Source organism: Lissotriton vulgaris, chromosome 9, assembly GCF_964263255.1.
Source record: "Lissotriton vulgaris chromosome 9, aLisVul1.2, whole genome shotgun sequence".
NCBI lineage: Eukaryota > Metazoa > Chordata > Amphibia > Caudata > Salamandridae > Lissotriton > Lissotriton vulgaris.
Genome location: NC_141697.1, coordinates 1,177,952,507 through 1,177,970,407, shown reverse-complemented (window position 1 = coordinate 1,177,970,407; position 17,901 = coordinate 1,177,952,507). Strand labels below are relative to the sequence as shown.

The 17,901-nt window shown below is 43.0% G+C and overlaps 2 protein-coding genes across 2 annotated transcripts in view; one reads left to right on the top strand and one right to left on the bottom strand.

Annotated features, from left to right (window-relative positions):
- LOC147692972 (syncytin-A-like) overlaps positions 1 to 872 on the bottom strand; it is a 36,026-nt gene extending 35,154 nt beyond the window's left edge. Inside the window, exon 1 of the mRNA XM_086939566.1 lies at positions 798 to 872. Coding sequence (XP_086795692.1) covers positions 798 to 872 — 75 coding nt within the window. The remainder of the gene's footprint in view (positions 1 to 797) is intronic.
- The window catches only part of LOC147692971 (protein SSUH2 homolog), a 159,828-nt gene that overhangs the window by 31,780 nt on the left and 110,147 nt on the right, over positions 1 to 17,901 (top strand). The window lies entirely within an intron of this gene.

Sequence of the window (17,901 nt, the reverse complement as noted above, 5' to 3'; positions counted from 1 at the left end):
AGAACATACATAACTATCATTTTGTGTATTGGTACCTATATCATGCATGCTTTTGTACCACAAATTATCAAGTAGAGAATCATGCAGAGGATGTATATCTGTTTCTTTTGTCTTTTGTTAGGGACTCTTTTCGTGCCATCGGAAAGGAGGATTTATGGTTCACACCTGAGGAATCCTGCCTAGCTATTTCCAAAAAATCTTTAGCTTGTGCAGTGAAAGAGTACACATTGACAAGAATCTCACAGGCAGCCAATCCTTTAAGTCTAATCTATGGGTTCTTGGATTTTAAGTTCCAATATAAATTTGAGCCGGTGTTGGACTTAATACAACCGCCATTAGCTAAGAAGTTGTTTTTGCAATTCAGATATGGGACGCTCCAGCTGCATGCTCTAACCAACAAGTTGGCAGGCGCATCCCATCACCTATGTCCTGGATGCCTAATAGAGGAAGAAACAGAAACCCATGTTATGTTCTTCTGCCCGGCATATAAGCAAGCTAGGTCCAAGTGGGTGATACAACTTTGCAGAAACCTGGGTATTAGGAACTATCTTGAATTTTTTAGGATCCTAAAATCTGATACCAACCCGGTTTATGTTGTTGCAATTTCGAAATTTCTGTTTGCTATGTGGTGTAAATGAAGGCACCTACAAAAGTACTCGATATGATAATAAGTAATACCAGCTCCTACTTGTTTTTTTATTTTTTTTATTTTTTTTTATTTATTTATTTTTTTCATTTTTTTTTCTTCTTTTAACCCTCATTTGCTGTCTTGCCGCCCCTTCTTCTCTCTAATCCACCTCTGGGCTGTTATTATCTCTTGTGCTGGATTCAGAGTAATAGGGCATAGACACCACATATTCTGGGCCTGGCATTCCTCTAAGCTGTCCTTCTTCCCAGCCTGACCCAAGATGTGTGTCCTCCACCAACTCTCTTTATCGTACTGGGGTAGTTACAAGTTCCAGCGAGACAGGCACGGGCTTAATCATTGGACTTTAACATAAAATTAATTTTAACCAAACTTTTGCAGGAAGGGTAACCAGAATCCTCTGTTTCTTTTAGAGGGATCTAGCATATCAAGCTTTGCCATGTACCTCATGGCTAAAACCCAATCTAATAAAGTGGGACTAAGTGGTGAGACCCACAATTTACATAACTCTCGGCGTGCCAACAACATAGCGTAAAAAATAAGTCTGACATTATTATTCAAAAAATTATTTTGTAAATCCATTCTCCCGGTAATAATTAATTCAGGGCTTACCTCAATGGGTTGATTCAAAGTTTTGGAGAGGGAATTACTCACGTCTAACCAGAAATTCTTGATAATTGGGCAAGATACGAACATGTGTAAGTCGTCAACATTTGGAGCTTTGCATTTTGGACATCCAACAATCCCTCCATCCTTAAATTTAGAAAGCCTGTATGGAGACCAGTATGCCCTGTGGATGGTAAACAAGAGATTTCGCCTCAGATTTGCCGGTTTAACAATTTTATATAGCATGCACATAGTTACTTGCCATTGGTCTTCTGTGGCGATCCTTGGCAAGCTTTCCTTCCACAGGGTCTCTGGCAAATCAAATGTTCCATCCTCCAAGTCTAGTATTCGCCAATACCAGAAAGCTACTTCCTTCTCAAATGCCCCCGTCTCCAGCTTTGACTCAAACTCATTTTCCACTCCAATCTTTACTTCCAAGTGGCTCGCCCAGCTTTGAATCTGTAAGTACTTATATTTAGAAAAAACTGAGCCCCACTTTTGTCGGCAACTATCCCAAGGAATTAAATTGCCATCTTGAAACAAGTCCTTCCACCTTTGCAGATCAGGTTCCTTTTTCAAACTTAAAGCAAGCAGATCTCGTGTCCAAGAGGGGGCTCCAGGAGAATCCCATATCGGAGCGCTATGGCTAAAATACGAGAGATTAGATACTTTTCTAATCTTATACCATGTCTCCGCAAGGTCTCTCAGCGTCTTGAGTTTCACCTTTTTAAAAAACTTAGGGTCTCCAAACTTATACAAAAAACCAAACTCATGATAACCTGATCTCTTCAGCATTATCGCAAAAAGGCCTCCAATCTGAGAGTTAACAGGGGTACCCAACAGCATCCTGCAATTTTTTAAACAGAAAGCCCATGCATACATTCGTATATCTGAAGCCGCCAGTCCTCCTTTTTCAACTTTCCTCCTGATTTTCCTCCACGAAATTCGAGAGGATTTTGATGCCCATATAAATGATGTTATCATACTTTGTAACTTCGCCAGCCATTCCTTTTTGAAGCCCAGCGGAATAGTCTCGAATAAAAAGGTAATCTTAGGTACAATCACCATCTTAACAAGATTAGATCTTCCATATATTGACAGGGGTAAATTCATCCAACCTTTTAACGTCTCGCCAACCTCTTTCCTCACCCTATCGTAATTAGTTTTGGCCATATCTTCGACTTTCTGAGTAATCCTAACTCCCAAGTACCTCATCTCTTTTGTTGTTTTAACATCTTCAGTATCAAGGTTCCAAGTCATTATTTCAGTTTTGTCTTGATTTAACTGATATCCAGAAATCCTACCAAACTCCTTTGTCGTAGTTACTAAATTTTCCAAGGTTCCGACTAAATCAGTAGAATAAACAATAATGTCGTCCGCATAAAGTCCAAGTTTCTTGGACCAATCCATCACAACAAAGGGAGGTATCTCTGCTGAAGCTCTAATTTTGCATGCAAGAGGCTCTATATATATGTTAAAAAGCAGCGGTGACAAGGGGCATCCTTGTCGGGTGCCCCGCATTACTCTGATAGGAAGTGTGAGGGTTCCATTTACTAGTACTCTTGATGTAGGTGCATGATACAGAGAAAAAATAGATTGTGTGAACTTATCGCCTAAATTAAGATGGTGCAAAAGGGATTTTAAATATACAAAATTGACTCGATCAAAAGCCTTGGCAGCATCTAGCGCAATGACTGCCAAGGGATAATCATATTTAGAGGCTACATCAATCATACCTATCAGTGAAAAAGTAAGATCTTTTAAGTACCTCTTCTTAATAAAACCTCTTTGATCTTCATGAATCAATTTATGAATGACTTTTCCTAGCCTATCAGCTAAGATTTTGGAAAAAAATCTGTAGTCGCAATTCAAGAGTGAAATCAGCCTATATGCATCCATACTTTTTGGAGATTTCCCTGGTTTTAATATTAAAACAATAGTAGCTTCGTTCCATGAGCTTGGGATTGCCACTTCTCCTCTAAAGATTTTATTATACAAAAGACACAAAGTGGGTGCCACCGTATCTCCCAAAGCTTTATAAACCTCCACGGGTAGACCGTCTGGTCCAGGTGCTTTCCCTCTTTTGCCTTCCTTGATAACTTTCATCAACTCTTCCTGAGTTATTTCCCTATTTAATTCCAACATATCCTCATTTGCAAGCGGTGGGATTAGGGGCAGCCAGGAATCAATCTCAAGCTGATCTGGACAGAGATCCTCTGTATAAACATCTGCAAAGTATTGCTGAAACGCTTCTACAATCTGTTTATTTTCTGCAATAACTTGATCTGTCCCTGGTTTCTTGATCTCCTTAATTTGATTCCGTATAGCATCTTTCTTGGCTTTCCACGCTAGTAGCTTACCACATCCCTCTCCATATGAAAAGTGTGCCAACTGACTGGCCTCCCATCTCTCCTTAACTCTTTGAGTGAGTGTTGCAGTAAGTTGAATTCTCAAATCTAAAAGTTTTTTCTGGCATGACCCATCTAGGATGGTAACTCCCTGCGAAATTCTAATAAGTTCAGCCTCTCGGATCTCTTTTTCTAGATTAGAAACTTGACTATAATATGCTCTACGTTTTTTTGCACCTAGAGCTCCCATTCTACCTCTCATAAAAGTTTTGCAAGTTTCCCACACTATGTCTTCCCTAGCCGATCCCAGGTTAATCTCCAAAAAAGTTTGTGTCTCTTCTTTAAGAGTCTCTAAGATTTCAGAATCCGCTAAAATTGTGCGATCTAATCTCCAAACCGGGGTCGTGTCTTCTGGTTTCAGGCTTAAATTTAGACCTACAGCAGAATGATCTGATAAATGTGCCCCTATATGTTCTACACTGATAACTTGGTCTTTGATCCTAATATCTGTCAGGAAAAAATCAATCCTTGAACTATGTTTATATTTCTTATTATAGAACGTGTATCCTGGCTGATTTGCTGCTTTAAGTCTCCAAATATCACACAGCCCTAACTGAGCCATAAGTGACTTCACTTTAGCAGTCATTTTACTGTTCACTATTGCCTTAGGATTACCAGTTCTATCCAACTTAGCATCTAGTACTGTGTTAAAATCTCCTGCCATGACAATTTTACCTGAGAAGTCCAATAGTTCAACTTCTATTTTCTCTAAGATTGTAGGATCGTCAATATTTGGGCCATAGTAACCGACTACTACTAGTATTTCTCCCGGCAATCGTAGCTTACATATCACCCATCTCCCTCTACTGTCTACTAAACTGTTTTCAACTACTATATCAGAACCTCTTCTAATTAGAATAGCCACTCCCTTTGTAACCAAGTCTTGCGATGTGTAGATAGCCTTCCCAATCCATTTTTGAGTAGTGAATATATCCTTACATTCCTTTTGTGTTAAGTGTGTTTCCTGCAAAATAATGATCTGTGCTGGCGAATCTTCTAAGTATTTCAAAATTAGTATTCTCCTTGATTTGACTCGGAGCCCGTTAACATTCCAAGTGAGGAACTTTAGCTCCTTTTTATTAGCCCTGCTCATGATATTTATCATATAGTGACAAGATTTCCCTACTGATTAGGACGCAGCAAGATAGCTCATGAGGAATATTTTCTTTTTTTCTCCCTGACCCTGTTCCCTCCCCTCCCCTCCCCACACTCTCAATTCCCTCCCCGGAAAACCCAACCATTACTCCCATGGCCCAGGCCAGTGGACGTCTCAGTGGTGATGTCACTTTTTAAATATATATATATATATATTTTTTTCTTTTTTTTGGTCAGGTTTCTGTTTCTAAGCTATTACTATTCTACTTGGGTAACATCCAAAAAAGCATCAACTGCCTCGACTGTACGAAATGTATACATTTTGTTGTGCCACATAACTTTTAGGAAGGCGGGAAATTTTAACTGAGCTGTGGCTCCTACCTCCCTTAAGGGTGTCAGACGTTTTCCCATCTCCCATTGCCTATTAGCTGTTGCTGGAGATAGATCCGACCTAATATCCACTGATACTCCATCTATCAAGATAGACTTTTTCTTTAAAGCAAGTTGCAAATTTTTTTCCTTCAATGAGTATGTTGCAAAGTTAATTAGAATTTTTCTTGGCTTAACCCGATCTGGATTTAGCCTGAAGGGGTCGCGATGTACTCGTTGAATGTCTCGGGCCAACCACTCCTCAGTTTCATCTAATGACAACTCTTTCTTTAACATTTGCACAACAAAAGTCTTTATGTCTGTTCCCTCTTTCCCTTCTGGAAGTTTAAGAATTTTTAAGTTGTTTCGCCTTTGCATGTTTTCCAATCTTTCTACCCTCTCCTCTAATTCTCTATCCTGAGAGTATAATGTCTCTATCTCCTTGCGGTTGTCCAACACTCTTCCGTGCACCATTTTTATCTCAGATTCCATCTGGCTTGTACGTATAGTCAATTTGTCGATCTTGTCCTCTAACAAAGTGCATGTAGCGCTAATACGCTCTTGATTTTTTTTAGAGGCTTCAAACCCTAACTGAATGTCTTGCTCCAGTTTTCTTAAAAGTTCTATTACGGACAGATCTGCTGAGGCATACTTCTCATGCTGTGTGGGACTGATTTCCTCTAGAGGACTTTTTTCACCATTAACTGACAATTCATCTCTTTTTATAGATATATCAATTGCTTCATTCTCTTGGAATTCAGTAGGAACCACAGTTGGACACCCCACTGCTGATTCTGATGTGTTAGTTTGAAGTATCTGTTTAGTGAGGGACTGTGCTGAGTCTGTATCAAGGCTAACAGCCATTTCTACCTCCATCTCTGTGTTTAGAACCTGAAAAGGATTAGGGGATAAGAGGGTTGACCAATCCTGATCAGCCATCTCTACTACCTCTTCAACCCTAAGATGGGGTTGGAGCTGGGGGGAGGAACCCGGTTTCAAAACCAAAACCTTAGGGACAGGTTTAAAGTAAGAACTAAGTGAGGGGGTTATAGAGGTCTTTAATCCAGCCTTTTCTTTTTTTTGTCTCTTTCTTCTCTCTTTCTTTGAGGGTGAAAACGTAGGGTTAGACAATATCTCTGTTTTTGCCGCCTCGTTTTTATAACCCTTCTTGCACTCGACTGAAGAAGAGAATGGACCTCCTTGTAGAATATCGGAATTATCAGAATTGCTCCCTTCCAACAGACCACCCTGCCTCCCTGGTCTGTTACTCCTCAACTGGTATCTAGTTATTTTCCTTCCCACTTTCAGCCCCCTGCTTACTTGCTCCACGCTTAATTGCTCCACGCCAAGATCTGCTCCTTCGGTCCGATTACTGCCACACAGCTGCGAAGGGCTAGACGTAAGTGTCTCCACTCCTTGACCCCTGCCGCCACTGGTCGGTGTTCCAATTTTTGCCAGCACTCTTCTCCCTCTGCTGACTCCAGACGCTGCTCTCTGCCAGCTCCCCACCGGTAAATGTCGTGACTCCGCCCCCTCACTCTCAGCGGATTGTAGAGCTGAGCCCTCCGCCATCCGTTTTGGATCGACTGAATCGAGCCGACAGACGGCCTCCAAGATAGACCGGTAGCTCGCCGTGGTGTCCGCTAAAAGTTGCTCTCCACTTCAGGTATGGGTTTCTTTTCTCCCGCTATGCCGCCATTAACTGCAGCTTACGGCTGCAAGCCGAGATTACTGCTCCGCTCCGCTGCTCTCTATAGCGTAGCTTTCATCTCTCCATGCCGCTGTAACCCCACAGGTCCTCGCTCTCCGCTCTACGCTCTGTGTGAAAAAAACTGTAGAAACCGCCAAAACCACTCGGCAGCAGTACTACACAGAGCCTGACATCACCACTCCTCGGACGTCCGCGACCCGCTTCCTAGCCGGCCGCCATGTTTTTCCCCCACCAGCTCCTACTTGTTGTTTGCTGTGATTATTCATCCTGTAATAACTGAGCCTGTAAATGCAAGTATTTGCTGATTAATCTATGTGAGAGATAGAATTAGCTGCAAACGAGCTGGCACTTTGATCCTGGACTTGACAAAAATATTGGATGTGAATCTTTTTTTAATATACTTTTATCTCCTAAATTATATTCTTAATGTATGTTTTAATCGTTTGAATTGCCCATAATGATGATTTTTGCTTTTCTATTGTACTACGGTGTAGCAGGGATTCTGCTCCTACACAGAACTGTGCATAGAGACTTAGAACCTCAGTGAATTAGGGTGTGCCAAAACTCACCTTAGAATCCAAAATCCCCTACCAGACTAGCAATCAGTGTCTCATTGGTACTTACAAAACCCCAATGATTTAGACAACCCAGAACATGGACTTAGAACACCTCAGGCAACGTGGAACACATGAGCACTCTTTCGTTATACTAACATATCAATCCAGAACGAGGAGTCAATGAGGACACGTGCAAGTTTGAAATGTTTATTTCTAATGCAGTGTTCTCATACGCAGTATCTTAGCTAATACAAGCAAACATATTATAAAGATCAAGGTTAAAGCATGTTAAAATGCTAAAGGAAACAGGTCAAAATAGAACCTCAGTTTACCCTTCCTAGCTAGCACATTATATTATATCTAAAGAAGGTCTCTTTGGGTTTAGAAGGGCGGGCCCATACCTTTAGGTTCAGTGGAAATGGATCACATCATCTCCTACACCAACACTCTGCATACGGATATTCATCAAGTGTGTGTCTCCTGCCTTACGCAGTGCAATATCATTTGCGCATAAAACCAAAGTTGGCCACAGCTGCATACATATTATGTCTACTCTGTGCGCGGATGTATGACATCACAACGCATGCTTTTACCACACATGCTTTTACATCGCAACTTTTACAACGCATGTCTTTACAACGCATAGTGTTGAGGGGTTCTGGATAGTGAATAGTTTAATTTACTATTCCAACTCCAGTCCCCGTGGATAGTAGGGAAGGTGTTGGATAGTAAATTAAATCTATTCCCTATCCTAGAGTGCCCCCCAGCGCAATGCGTTGTAATGGTTTGCGTTGTAAACGTTGCGATGTAAAAGCACTGCGTGGTAAAAGTTGCGTCGTAAAGGATGTTTCCCCTGTGCGCTGATCAATCCAAACAATAAGCGCTATGTTGAGATAACCTTGAAGGCCTCGGCACCCACTGTACAGACATAGCTTACCAAGCAAGACCGATCTTATAAGCAAACATGTTATTCTCGTGTAAAGCAAAATACCTAACTAGGCGAAAAGCATTAATAACAAAATGTGTTGTGTGCAGAGGCAGCAGGAAAGGAAAAATGGCGTTTAAAACTCTAACTAACACATGCCAACTTAACACAGTGCAAAGGTGAAACCCATACATAAGACACCCTCTCTTTTATCCAAGCACTGATAGGACAGGTATAAAGGGGCAATTTAGGAACGCAGAGTTCAAGTTCGATAGTTCAAATACAAGTCTCCAATCTGGCACTTAAAAAATCGAAGGAGAAAAAAATGCAATAGTTGTTAAAAAACTCAGCATTGGACATTGATAAAGTCAATAGGCAATCTTTTTTGAAAATAAAAAAATCTTTTGGAGGGTCCAATTTTTTTTAAAATCAAACGAGATGTTCAGGTCAAAAACTTGGGACTGCAAACCCAGTTCATCCTAATAATGAATAGGCAAAATAAGCAGCAACCGCCTCTAACAGGAAGTCACTGTTATCATCCGAAAACAGATCAGCCATCCAATGTAACAAAGTGAAAGAACATACATGCTCTTCGATTACCGAAGCCTCATGCACCAACAGAGGACAACTCGGTGGGTTCTCGAGGAAACTGCGAGCCAAGAAATCTTGCGCCGCTGCGAACACATTCCAACGACCCAGAACACCATGCATCGCTGCAAAGGCCATAATCCCTCCATCAGAAAAAAGCAATTCGTGAGCAACTAAGGGACTCATAAGCTGATTATAATCCGCTTCGGGAGATACCGTTTTGCAGAGACACAAATCCAGGGCCTATTCGAAATCGCAACTCAGGCAATGGAAAACAGGCTGAACGCATGTAAAGTAGGAAAATCGAAACGATAATCCATACGCTGCACTCGGAGTGGCAAGCGGCAGCGCACCATAGTACTCCAGCATCCGGGCGCGAAGAAGCCCTAGCCGAGACAGCCCCTCTTGCAACACAGGATGTGCATCCATTTTGAAATAGACAGAACAGTTATAGTACGCCAGCTGCAAGAGCCAGTAGCAAGGGAAATCCACCAAACAGGCTGGAGAAAATAGAATGGAAGAAAGCTGGAATGACTCCGAAAATATTTTGAAAGAAAGTCACTAAGCCACTGCTTACAACTTTAAAAAAGTGAGCCAGCCCCGAAGTGGAGGACGCATTGAAGATTGTATGAATTAATTCACCGAAGTGCAAGGGCAGATCAGTGTTTAACAAGGCATGTACTTCTGTGCGGGTGTTAGCCACGTGAAGGACAAATGTTTCACATGCAGATGTGAGGGCAACTTCTTTCTGGGACAATAGAGCTCTTATGCGACTCATCTTATAGAACTCTGCCTTCAAGGCCGGAATCTTAGGCCAGATGGAAATATCAAGATTCCCATGCGGGGGTGGATACATTACATTCTTACAACAAATTACACGTTCACGGACTGTAACGACATAAGCAATCCCTTTAATTAACCCACAGCAATCCTCATTGTTTAAAAGTAAATAACTCCCGTTAGCCAGCAATGTGAATGTGGGAACTATTGCAGGCACGGGTGTACCTTTCAAAACACAGGCTAAATTAGGCTCGTCTTGGTTGCAAGAGCCATGTATTTGGATATGTCGACACATTAAGGAATGATCTGGTGCTTCAGTGCATTCCTCACCATTTAAATAAACTTCTCTTCTTTCCCTAAGACATCTGTATGTAAAAGCAAGCGACCAGGCTTCATGGAGATAAGAACTTCCTAGAGGCTCGTATCTGCCAATGACAAAGTACTTTACACAATTCGTAAATGCAAATAAAGGAAAAGGAAGAGTAATCAAACCATGAATAAGCCAAGTAGCAGCATTTGCTTCAGCCACAGAAAACGGTAAAGGTTCTAACTTCTCACTATCCAACATGGAAAAAGAAGCATCCTTTATTGATAGTAAGCATTGCTTGTCTGTCAAATTAAAGGGGGCAAACAAGGCAGACGTATTCAAGTAATGCCATGGCACTTTAGAGGCTTTAAGTGTCTTCAAGGTCCATGCAAACTGCATAATGGAACGTAATTGATTTTGACCATGGTACAGGGTAGATACCTCATCTCGCACAATATCTACAACAGATGACACAATATTATCTATGCTGTTATCTACAACTGCTAGCACTTTTTCTAAATTAGCTTGATCTATAGCCCTAAGGCGGGTAACCGCCTCAATCTGGGAAGCTTTCCAAATTTCATTATAAACAACATATATCCATCTTTTTGATCTACCTTTAGCCGGGCCTTTAATAAAATCATTCAGATCAACTTCATCAGTCAGTTTAGATAAATGCAATTTAACTGACGCCAAGGTAGAACGTCTGAGCCAGTTCGGACACAATTTTCCCACAGAATAGGTAGTTACAGAATTGCCACTTTCAAAACGGGGATCTACCCTGACCTGTGTATAGCCGGGAGCTAAACCCAGAAAACAATGCTGGCATGAATCAGCACTTCTGTGCCAGAGCAACCAGCCTTCGGGATCCAAACTGGATATGTTAAAGGAGGAATTTATTAACAGTTTGTATCTCTCTCATGGAATATTTAGTATAATTACCCCAACCGGAATATTCCTCTAAGTCAGGAAAGGAAGGAGCATTCAATCTTTTAGGAGTAGCCAATCCAAAGCATGTTGTTTGCGAAATAGTAGAATTCAAAAACAAAATATGGTTAGGGATGAGGCATGCTCGGTGCAAAGCCTCTGTGCCTTGCACTTGCCAACTTTTAGAACCCCAAACTGATTTAAGGTCAATTGTATCCTTCCACAACTTGTAGCCCCCAACAGCCAACTGGTCTAGAAAGGACTTTGAATACAGTAATTTAGTATCGGTTAGTCTAACTTTGGAAATTGATTTTTCAGCCATTTTAAAATAAAAGGCATTAGGATTAGATTGATTAAAATCTGTAAAGTAAGTGAACCTTTTCAAAAAGGTAGCAGAACTGCCTTGTATAGGGGCTGGACAGTGTCCCCACTGTGTGTAATTTACAGTGAGTCGCCTGGTATTAGCTTTATGCAGGTAGTGATTGCCAAAATGTTGATAACAATACAAATCACCATAATTAGCAGACTCCAAGTACAAATCTTCAGCATCAAAGGCAGCATAAAATTTCAAATCAGAGAACAACAATTCAACGGCCTGAACATCCCAATCATCAGAATGTACATGTGGTTTAACCACATCCCCCATTGACACTCTAAGCACATTGGGGACATTAATAACCTCAGTGGGCCCATGAATTTGAAATCGAACCGCATCCCACACAATCTCATCTAGGACAGGCCAAGCTGTGATGTTAACAAAAGCTAAGTCTCTTTGCACTCTGTGCAATGAGGAATGGGGAGCCAAAGTTCCATTGATATGTCGAATGTGAGTTCTCTCCTCGACATGGTGTCCATTGACGAGACGGAAAAAATAAAACACAAAACCAATTGTCATAAAAAGGTAAATGGAAAAAAGCACCATCCAAATATAAGTCCAAGGGGGAATCAAAAAATGTTTCTTAAACAGTCTTGCCAAATCAGAAATCTTCGAGGGCTTATTAGATGCGTGTGATACAGTGTCAAATGAAAATCTGGATTCTGTAGCCAAGCGAGTTTGCAAATCAGGCATCGATAAGTCAGTAGGATAAGTATAGTCAGTCTCATCATGTTGAGTACCAGGCAGTATACTCAATAAAGGATTGGAAATTGCAGGCAACTCGAGAGCAACATCAGGCGCAGGATTGGAAACCGGGGCCAAAACAGAATTTCTCAAAATCGAAGGACATGAGACTGCCGGTGTCATACTAAGAAGAATCGGCCACTCAGTGTATTTTGACATTGTCAATGGAGATATACCTGTTCTCCTTACGACCTGGAAGTGGTGGTAAAATGACTGTTCTTGTGCCCTTCACACCAAGCACTGGAACCGGAGCTCGATAAGAGGGACCAAATTCTTTCTTGTTATCGATCTTCTCACGAACTAGTTCCCCAACTTGGGGTAGCCAGCCAACTACTGGGATCTGCAACGCATCATCCGAGGTGGAGGGCAAATGTTCCTTTGCAAGACTGTCTCTTGTCTTTTGTAGATCCTGTAAAACATTGCAATGTTCATCTACGTCAAAGGAGGCGGCTTGAGCCACCGAGTCTAGACTGTCAAGGTCCGATACATACATCTTGATACCAAAGAGCAGTTCGTATGGGGTCCGCCCACCCAGAGACCTTGCAGGGAGATTATTAAGAGCACGCTGCATGCCATTGAAATGGGCCAGCCAGTTCCTGCCAGTACCTATAACTCGGGCCGTCAAAGACTGCTTTAAATCTCGGTTCATTAGTTTCACAACACTATTACCCTTAGGTCTGTAGGGAGACGAAAACTTGACCTGTACCCCCAACGAAGTCATGGTATCCTTATACGCCTTAGAGGTGAAAGCCGGACCCTGATCCGAATGGGAGGTACCACAGGCAAAAATCCCTACAAAGATACACAAGTCTTATGACAGTCCGTGAATCAGCGCTGCGGTGCGGCCAGACCCACACAAAGCGTGTGCATGAATCAACTGCTACTAAGATGTACTTATACGCAGTATCAGAAGAAAAGGGACACACCCAAGGGGTTTATTAGAAATGTACAACTGAGTCTGGGCGGACGCGCAGCGGTTGAAGGCTTAATCTGCTGGCATATGTCACATTGAAGGACATAATCACACGTCTGTTTGTACAGTCCCCGCCACCAGAAACGTTGTTGTAACTGAGCTACAGTAGCCGAAGCGCCCGCATGCGCAGACGCAACACCTTCATGGGCTTCGGTAATCAGAGTAGGCCTGCGTTCCGCGTTGGGAAGTAATCTCTCACCAATGTCAGGAATTTTCACATAACGAACTTTATCAGGACTTAAGTGGTATGAATACTTCGAAGGGAATCCTTTTGGATATTTACCTACCTTCTCAGTTGCAGCAACAGCTGCCAGGATATCATCATCAATCTTACTTTCGGAACGTGTAACTGCTGCAACCAAATATGTCGATACCGCTGATTTTGCTGCTTCATCGGCTAGCGAATTGCCAACAGCGTGGACTCCCACGTGCTGATGACCTAGAGTATGAATCACAAACACGAGTGGCAACTGCTCTTTAAGCTCAGCCACTCGGACCCAGATCATTTTATGTTTTATTGTGCTACCCTTGGAATCACGAAAATCATTCTGAATCCAAAAGAAGAGGTTTTCATTGTAAGCCTGGACACAGTAGTAAGATTCACTCACAATAAGAGTTGACACACCAGGATCAGCGTACTCCAATGCAAGCATCAGAGCATGAATCTGCGCCAATTTTGCGATGCAGTCCCCTAGAGTCTGCGTGTGCAAGACCCTGGACTTGAACTCGTCATTCACCATGGCACCTACCACAATAGCGCAAGCGGAAACGTATGCGTGCTTAGACCCATGCGCAACCTGTGCTGAACCATCAGTGTATATGATGCAATGGAAGTCCTCCAAAGGCCGCATAGCCAAAGGAGCAGGATGAACAAATTCATACTGCAAAAACTCTTGCGACTGCAAGGAGGCATCAAAAATGAACGTGACATCCGGAGACGTCAAAGATGCTGCCCATTGTATCCACCGAGGGTGGAAAGCTTTAGAATTTGGTACACTGGCTTTTGTCACTGCCTCTAATGCAGGAACGGGGTTACAACCAACATGCGTTTTCCCTGCGACTGTGCACGTTCCTTGAGAATCGCCATTTGCACTGCTGTCAAAACTTTTTCCACAGAGGAAAACCACATTTCAGCCGAAGTGTACAAGTGTGACTTGTAAGCAATAGGTACTGTGTCTCCTTTGTTAAAAGTAAGGTACGTGAAACCCACCGCCCCAGGGATGATTCTTATCACCAGGTTGGTGTGGTTATCACGGGTCAGTAAGAATTTAGATTCTAGAAGATCAGCTTGCAAAGATTGCAAAATTGCTGAATGTTCCGGCAGCCAGCAAGATTTGGTAAAAGTAGGTTGTATCAGAGCATACAATGGCTTGATACGCAGGGCATATTCGGGAATATAAGTGTTGTAGGAGCGTGCAGTTGTGCGCATTTCTCCAAGAAGTGAGGGGCCAATCCTCGACCTTCATTGTTGAGCTCATAGCCCAGGAACAACACTGTGTACTCAGCAATGTGTGACTTTGCAAAGTTAAACTTGTAACCGAAGTCCGCAAAGTTACAAATTATGCGGTCAACGCGACACAGATGCACCCAAAGTTCGTCGTCTGTGCGATATATGTCATCCACATACGAACACGCATCAGTGTCTATCCTCTCTAAAAGAGAGACAATACGGACAGCAAACACGCCTGGACTATTCTTATAGCTCATCGCTAATCGTTTAAATTGGCGCTGTTTGCCGCCACAGGTAAAACTGGTCCACTAGGAACTCAGTCCGTCCAAATTGTGGGCAAAAAAAACGTTGGAAATGTCAAGTGTAGTTTTAAAAACGTTTACGCACAAGACTATCCACAAGAGCAGAGCCGTGGGTATTCTGTATTGCACAGCTACGGCAATGCGAGTTCAAATGCCGGTAATCCAATACCGAACGGTACAAACCATCATTCTTGGTCACAGTAAAAAGAGGGTTGTTCATCGGTGACACAGAAGTTTCAATCACACCTTGATATTCTAATTGTTAAAGGATTTCCGCGACGGAAGCCTTAGCTTCACGTCGGATGGGATATTGAGGTTGAGGCTGTGGCATAGACCGTAAAGGTATCTCGTGGTGCGGGGAAAATTTATCCCAACCACACTGTGTACGGTACAAAGCCTGCGCAAGAGCCTTAGCCCACTTTTCTACAAAATTCAGCGCATGCTCTTTCAAGACCGTGTGCGCGAAATTAGGGAGGATTACTTCCTCCCCTCTCGGAGCTGCGAGCATAAAAGGTGGGGGCCAGTCAGCCTCCACTAACAAAATATCATATGTAGTCGTAAGATTCTCCCAAAACACCCCTTTGATTGTACGTTGTATGTCACGTTCAATTAAAAGGACTATTTCATAAAGTCTATCAGGGGGAGCTACTCTAGTATCAGCCGTCTCCACAACAACATATCGATCAGTCGCTGTCACATTCAGTAGTGGACGCAGGGCCTCTCGCACTATGGTAATCTCCGCTGCGCTGTCCAGCAAGGTCAGAGCCCATGTCTGATTCCGAAGCTGCGTTCTCACTATCTGTGGCATATCTCGACGTTAAAGCGGCAACTTTCTTTTTCTGAAACTGTGGTCTCTTCGGTGTTGAATCTTCCTGCTTGCCTTTACCGTCTTTCGGGCGGGGCTGGTCGCGTCCTTGCTAGCCACCCGACCTCTGCCGCCTCCTCCACCACCAGTCGATGAGGCCGATGAGTCCTGAAAAGAACGAGGAGAGCGTTGTTCAGAAACCTGAAAACGATTAGGTGATTTTATCGTTGTGCGATCGCGCAAATCATAAGCACGTTCTGTAGGCGCAGGCACTGGTGATGCAGGATGAGACCCCTGTTTCTGTTGTTGACCCTGTTTTTGTTTTTTCGGCCAATTTTGTTTTTTGGATTTGAGCTGATCGTTATTCTCTGACTTCGGCCCTTGGGGTTGCTTTTTCTCCTTAGTGGAAAAAGGCTTGAGACCCACGCTATTGCGGCCCACGGTTTTATAAGCCGCCACAATAATCCTCTGCAACTGTCGGGGTTTGTCGGCATCGGGAATCGCCTGCAATGCATTGGACACCTGAAAGGTCGCCGCATCCCCCTTGACATTCACAAGTATGAGATCGGAAACTACATCAAAGGCACCGCATAGGCGCATACCCAATTCAACCGCTGCCTCAGGTCCGTGTTCATCTTGAACACGCTTAATGAACGTCGGAAGGACAGTCATGGACGGAGTGCCGAAGAACCTCGCATCTACTGCCGCAAAGATCTTCCCCCACGACTTACAGTCACCAATTTCTGAGGTCAAGTCCTTAGGCATGCTAATTGTCAGAATCCTGTGTTTTTCACCAGGAGTCGTGTTAGGAAATACTGCTTACAGCTGGTCAAACTTTTCGGCAAGCCAGAAAGGAAATTCATCCTTATCCTGGGGGCGCTTGCCCATCACTGCGTTGACCATTACACGGCTAAGTTTCATTCCGCCCTGTCCAGCAGGAAGCGCCGCACCTCCTGGGGCCCGCCCGGGAGATTGCGGGTAATGTACTGCACTAACGACCTAATTACATTAATTGCCACAGTATGTAACTGCCGCAAATCAGCAACGGCAACCGCTCCATGTCGAGGATACTGTGTAAATCCAGCCAAAACTGGCCAGGTAGCGCCTGGAATGGACAAAGGACCTAACCTCGGTGCCGTCAAGGAGTGGGGTAGGTCGCCATCAAACCAAACTCGGTGCTGCCAAGCATCAATCGGAACTTCCTGTGTCATATATGGAGCATATACCTGCGGCACAGCGGTGTGAATGTATGTGTCGAACACATTGGTATTAGCATTCACAGCCGGGAAGGTCACCCACGAATAAAATATTTCATATGGGTAAGCCACCTCTGCACTCACACCATAATCACGGCCATGCCATCCACGGGGACATGATAATTCTGCAAGTGATTGCGCACCGCAATGCGACTATGTTGCGGAATGTCTACCGTTGCCATAGTGACACAGAAAAAGAAAGGTACAACAAAAAGTACGTGGCACTACTGGGTAGTGATTCAAGGAAACCGTTTAGAAAGAATCAATCTTGAAAGGACCTATATTAATATAGGTAAGTTTGTCCAACACCACTGTTTTCCGGAAACAATAGCGAAGGGTGTTAAGGACCGATATAAGTACTACTCAAGTGCCACGTAATAAGACCGCCCCCACGTTGGGCGCCATGTAGCAGGGATTCTGCTCCTACACAGAACTGTGCATAGAGACTTAGAACCTCAGTGAATTAGGGTGTGCCAAAACTAACCTTAGTATCCAAAATCCCCTAACAGACTAGCAATCAGTGTCTCATTGGTACTTACAAAACCCCAATGATTTAGACAACCCAGAACATGGACTTAGAACACCTCAGGTAACGTGGAACACATGAACACTCTTTCGTTATACTAACATATCAATCCAGAACGAGGAGTCAATGAGGACACGTGCAAGTTTGAAATGTTTATTTCTAATGCAGTGTTCTCATACGCAGTATCTTAGCTAATACAAGCAAACATATTATAAAGATCAAGGTTAAAAACATAGTTACTATTTCATAAAATACAAAGGGAGAAAGCATGTTAAAATGCTAAAGGAAGCAGGTCTAAATAGAACCTCAGTTTACCTTCCCTAGCTAGTATATTATATTATATCTACAGAAGGTCTCTTTGGGTTTAGAAGGGCGGGCCCATACCTTTAGGTTCAGTGGAAATGGATCACATCATCTCCTACACCAACACTCTGCATACGGATATTCATCAAGTGTGTGTCTCCTGCCTTACGCAGTGCAATATCATTCGCGCCTAAAACCAAAGTTGACCACAGCTGCATCCATATTATGTCTACTCTGTGCGCTGATC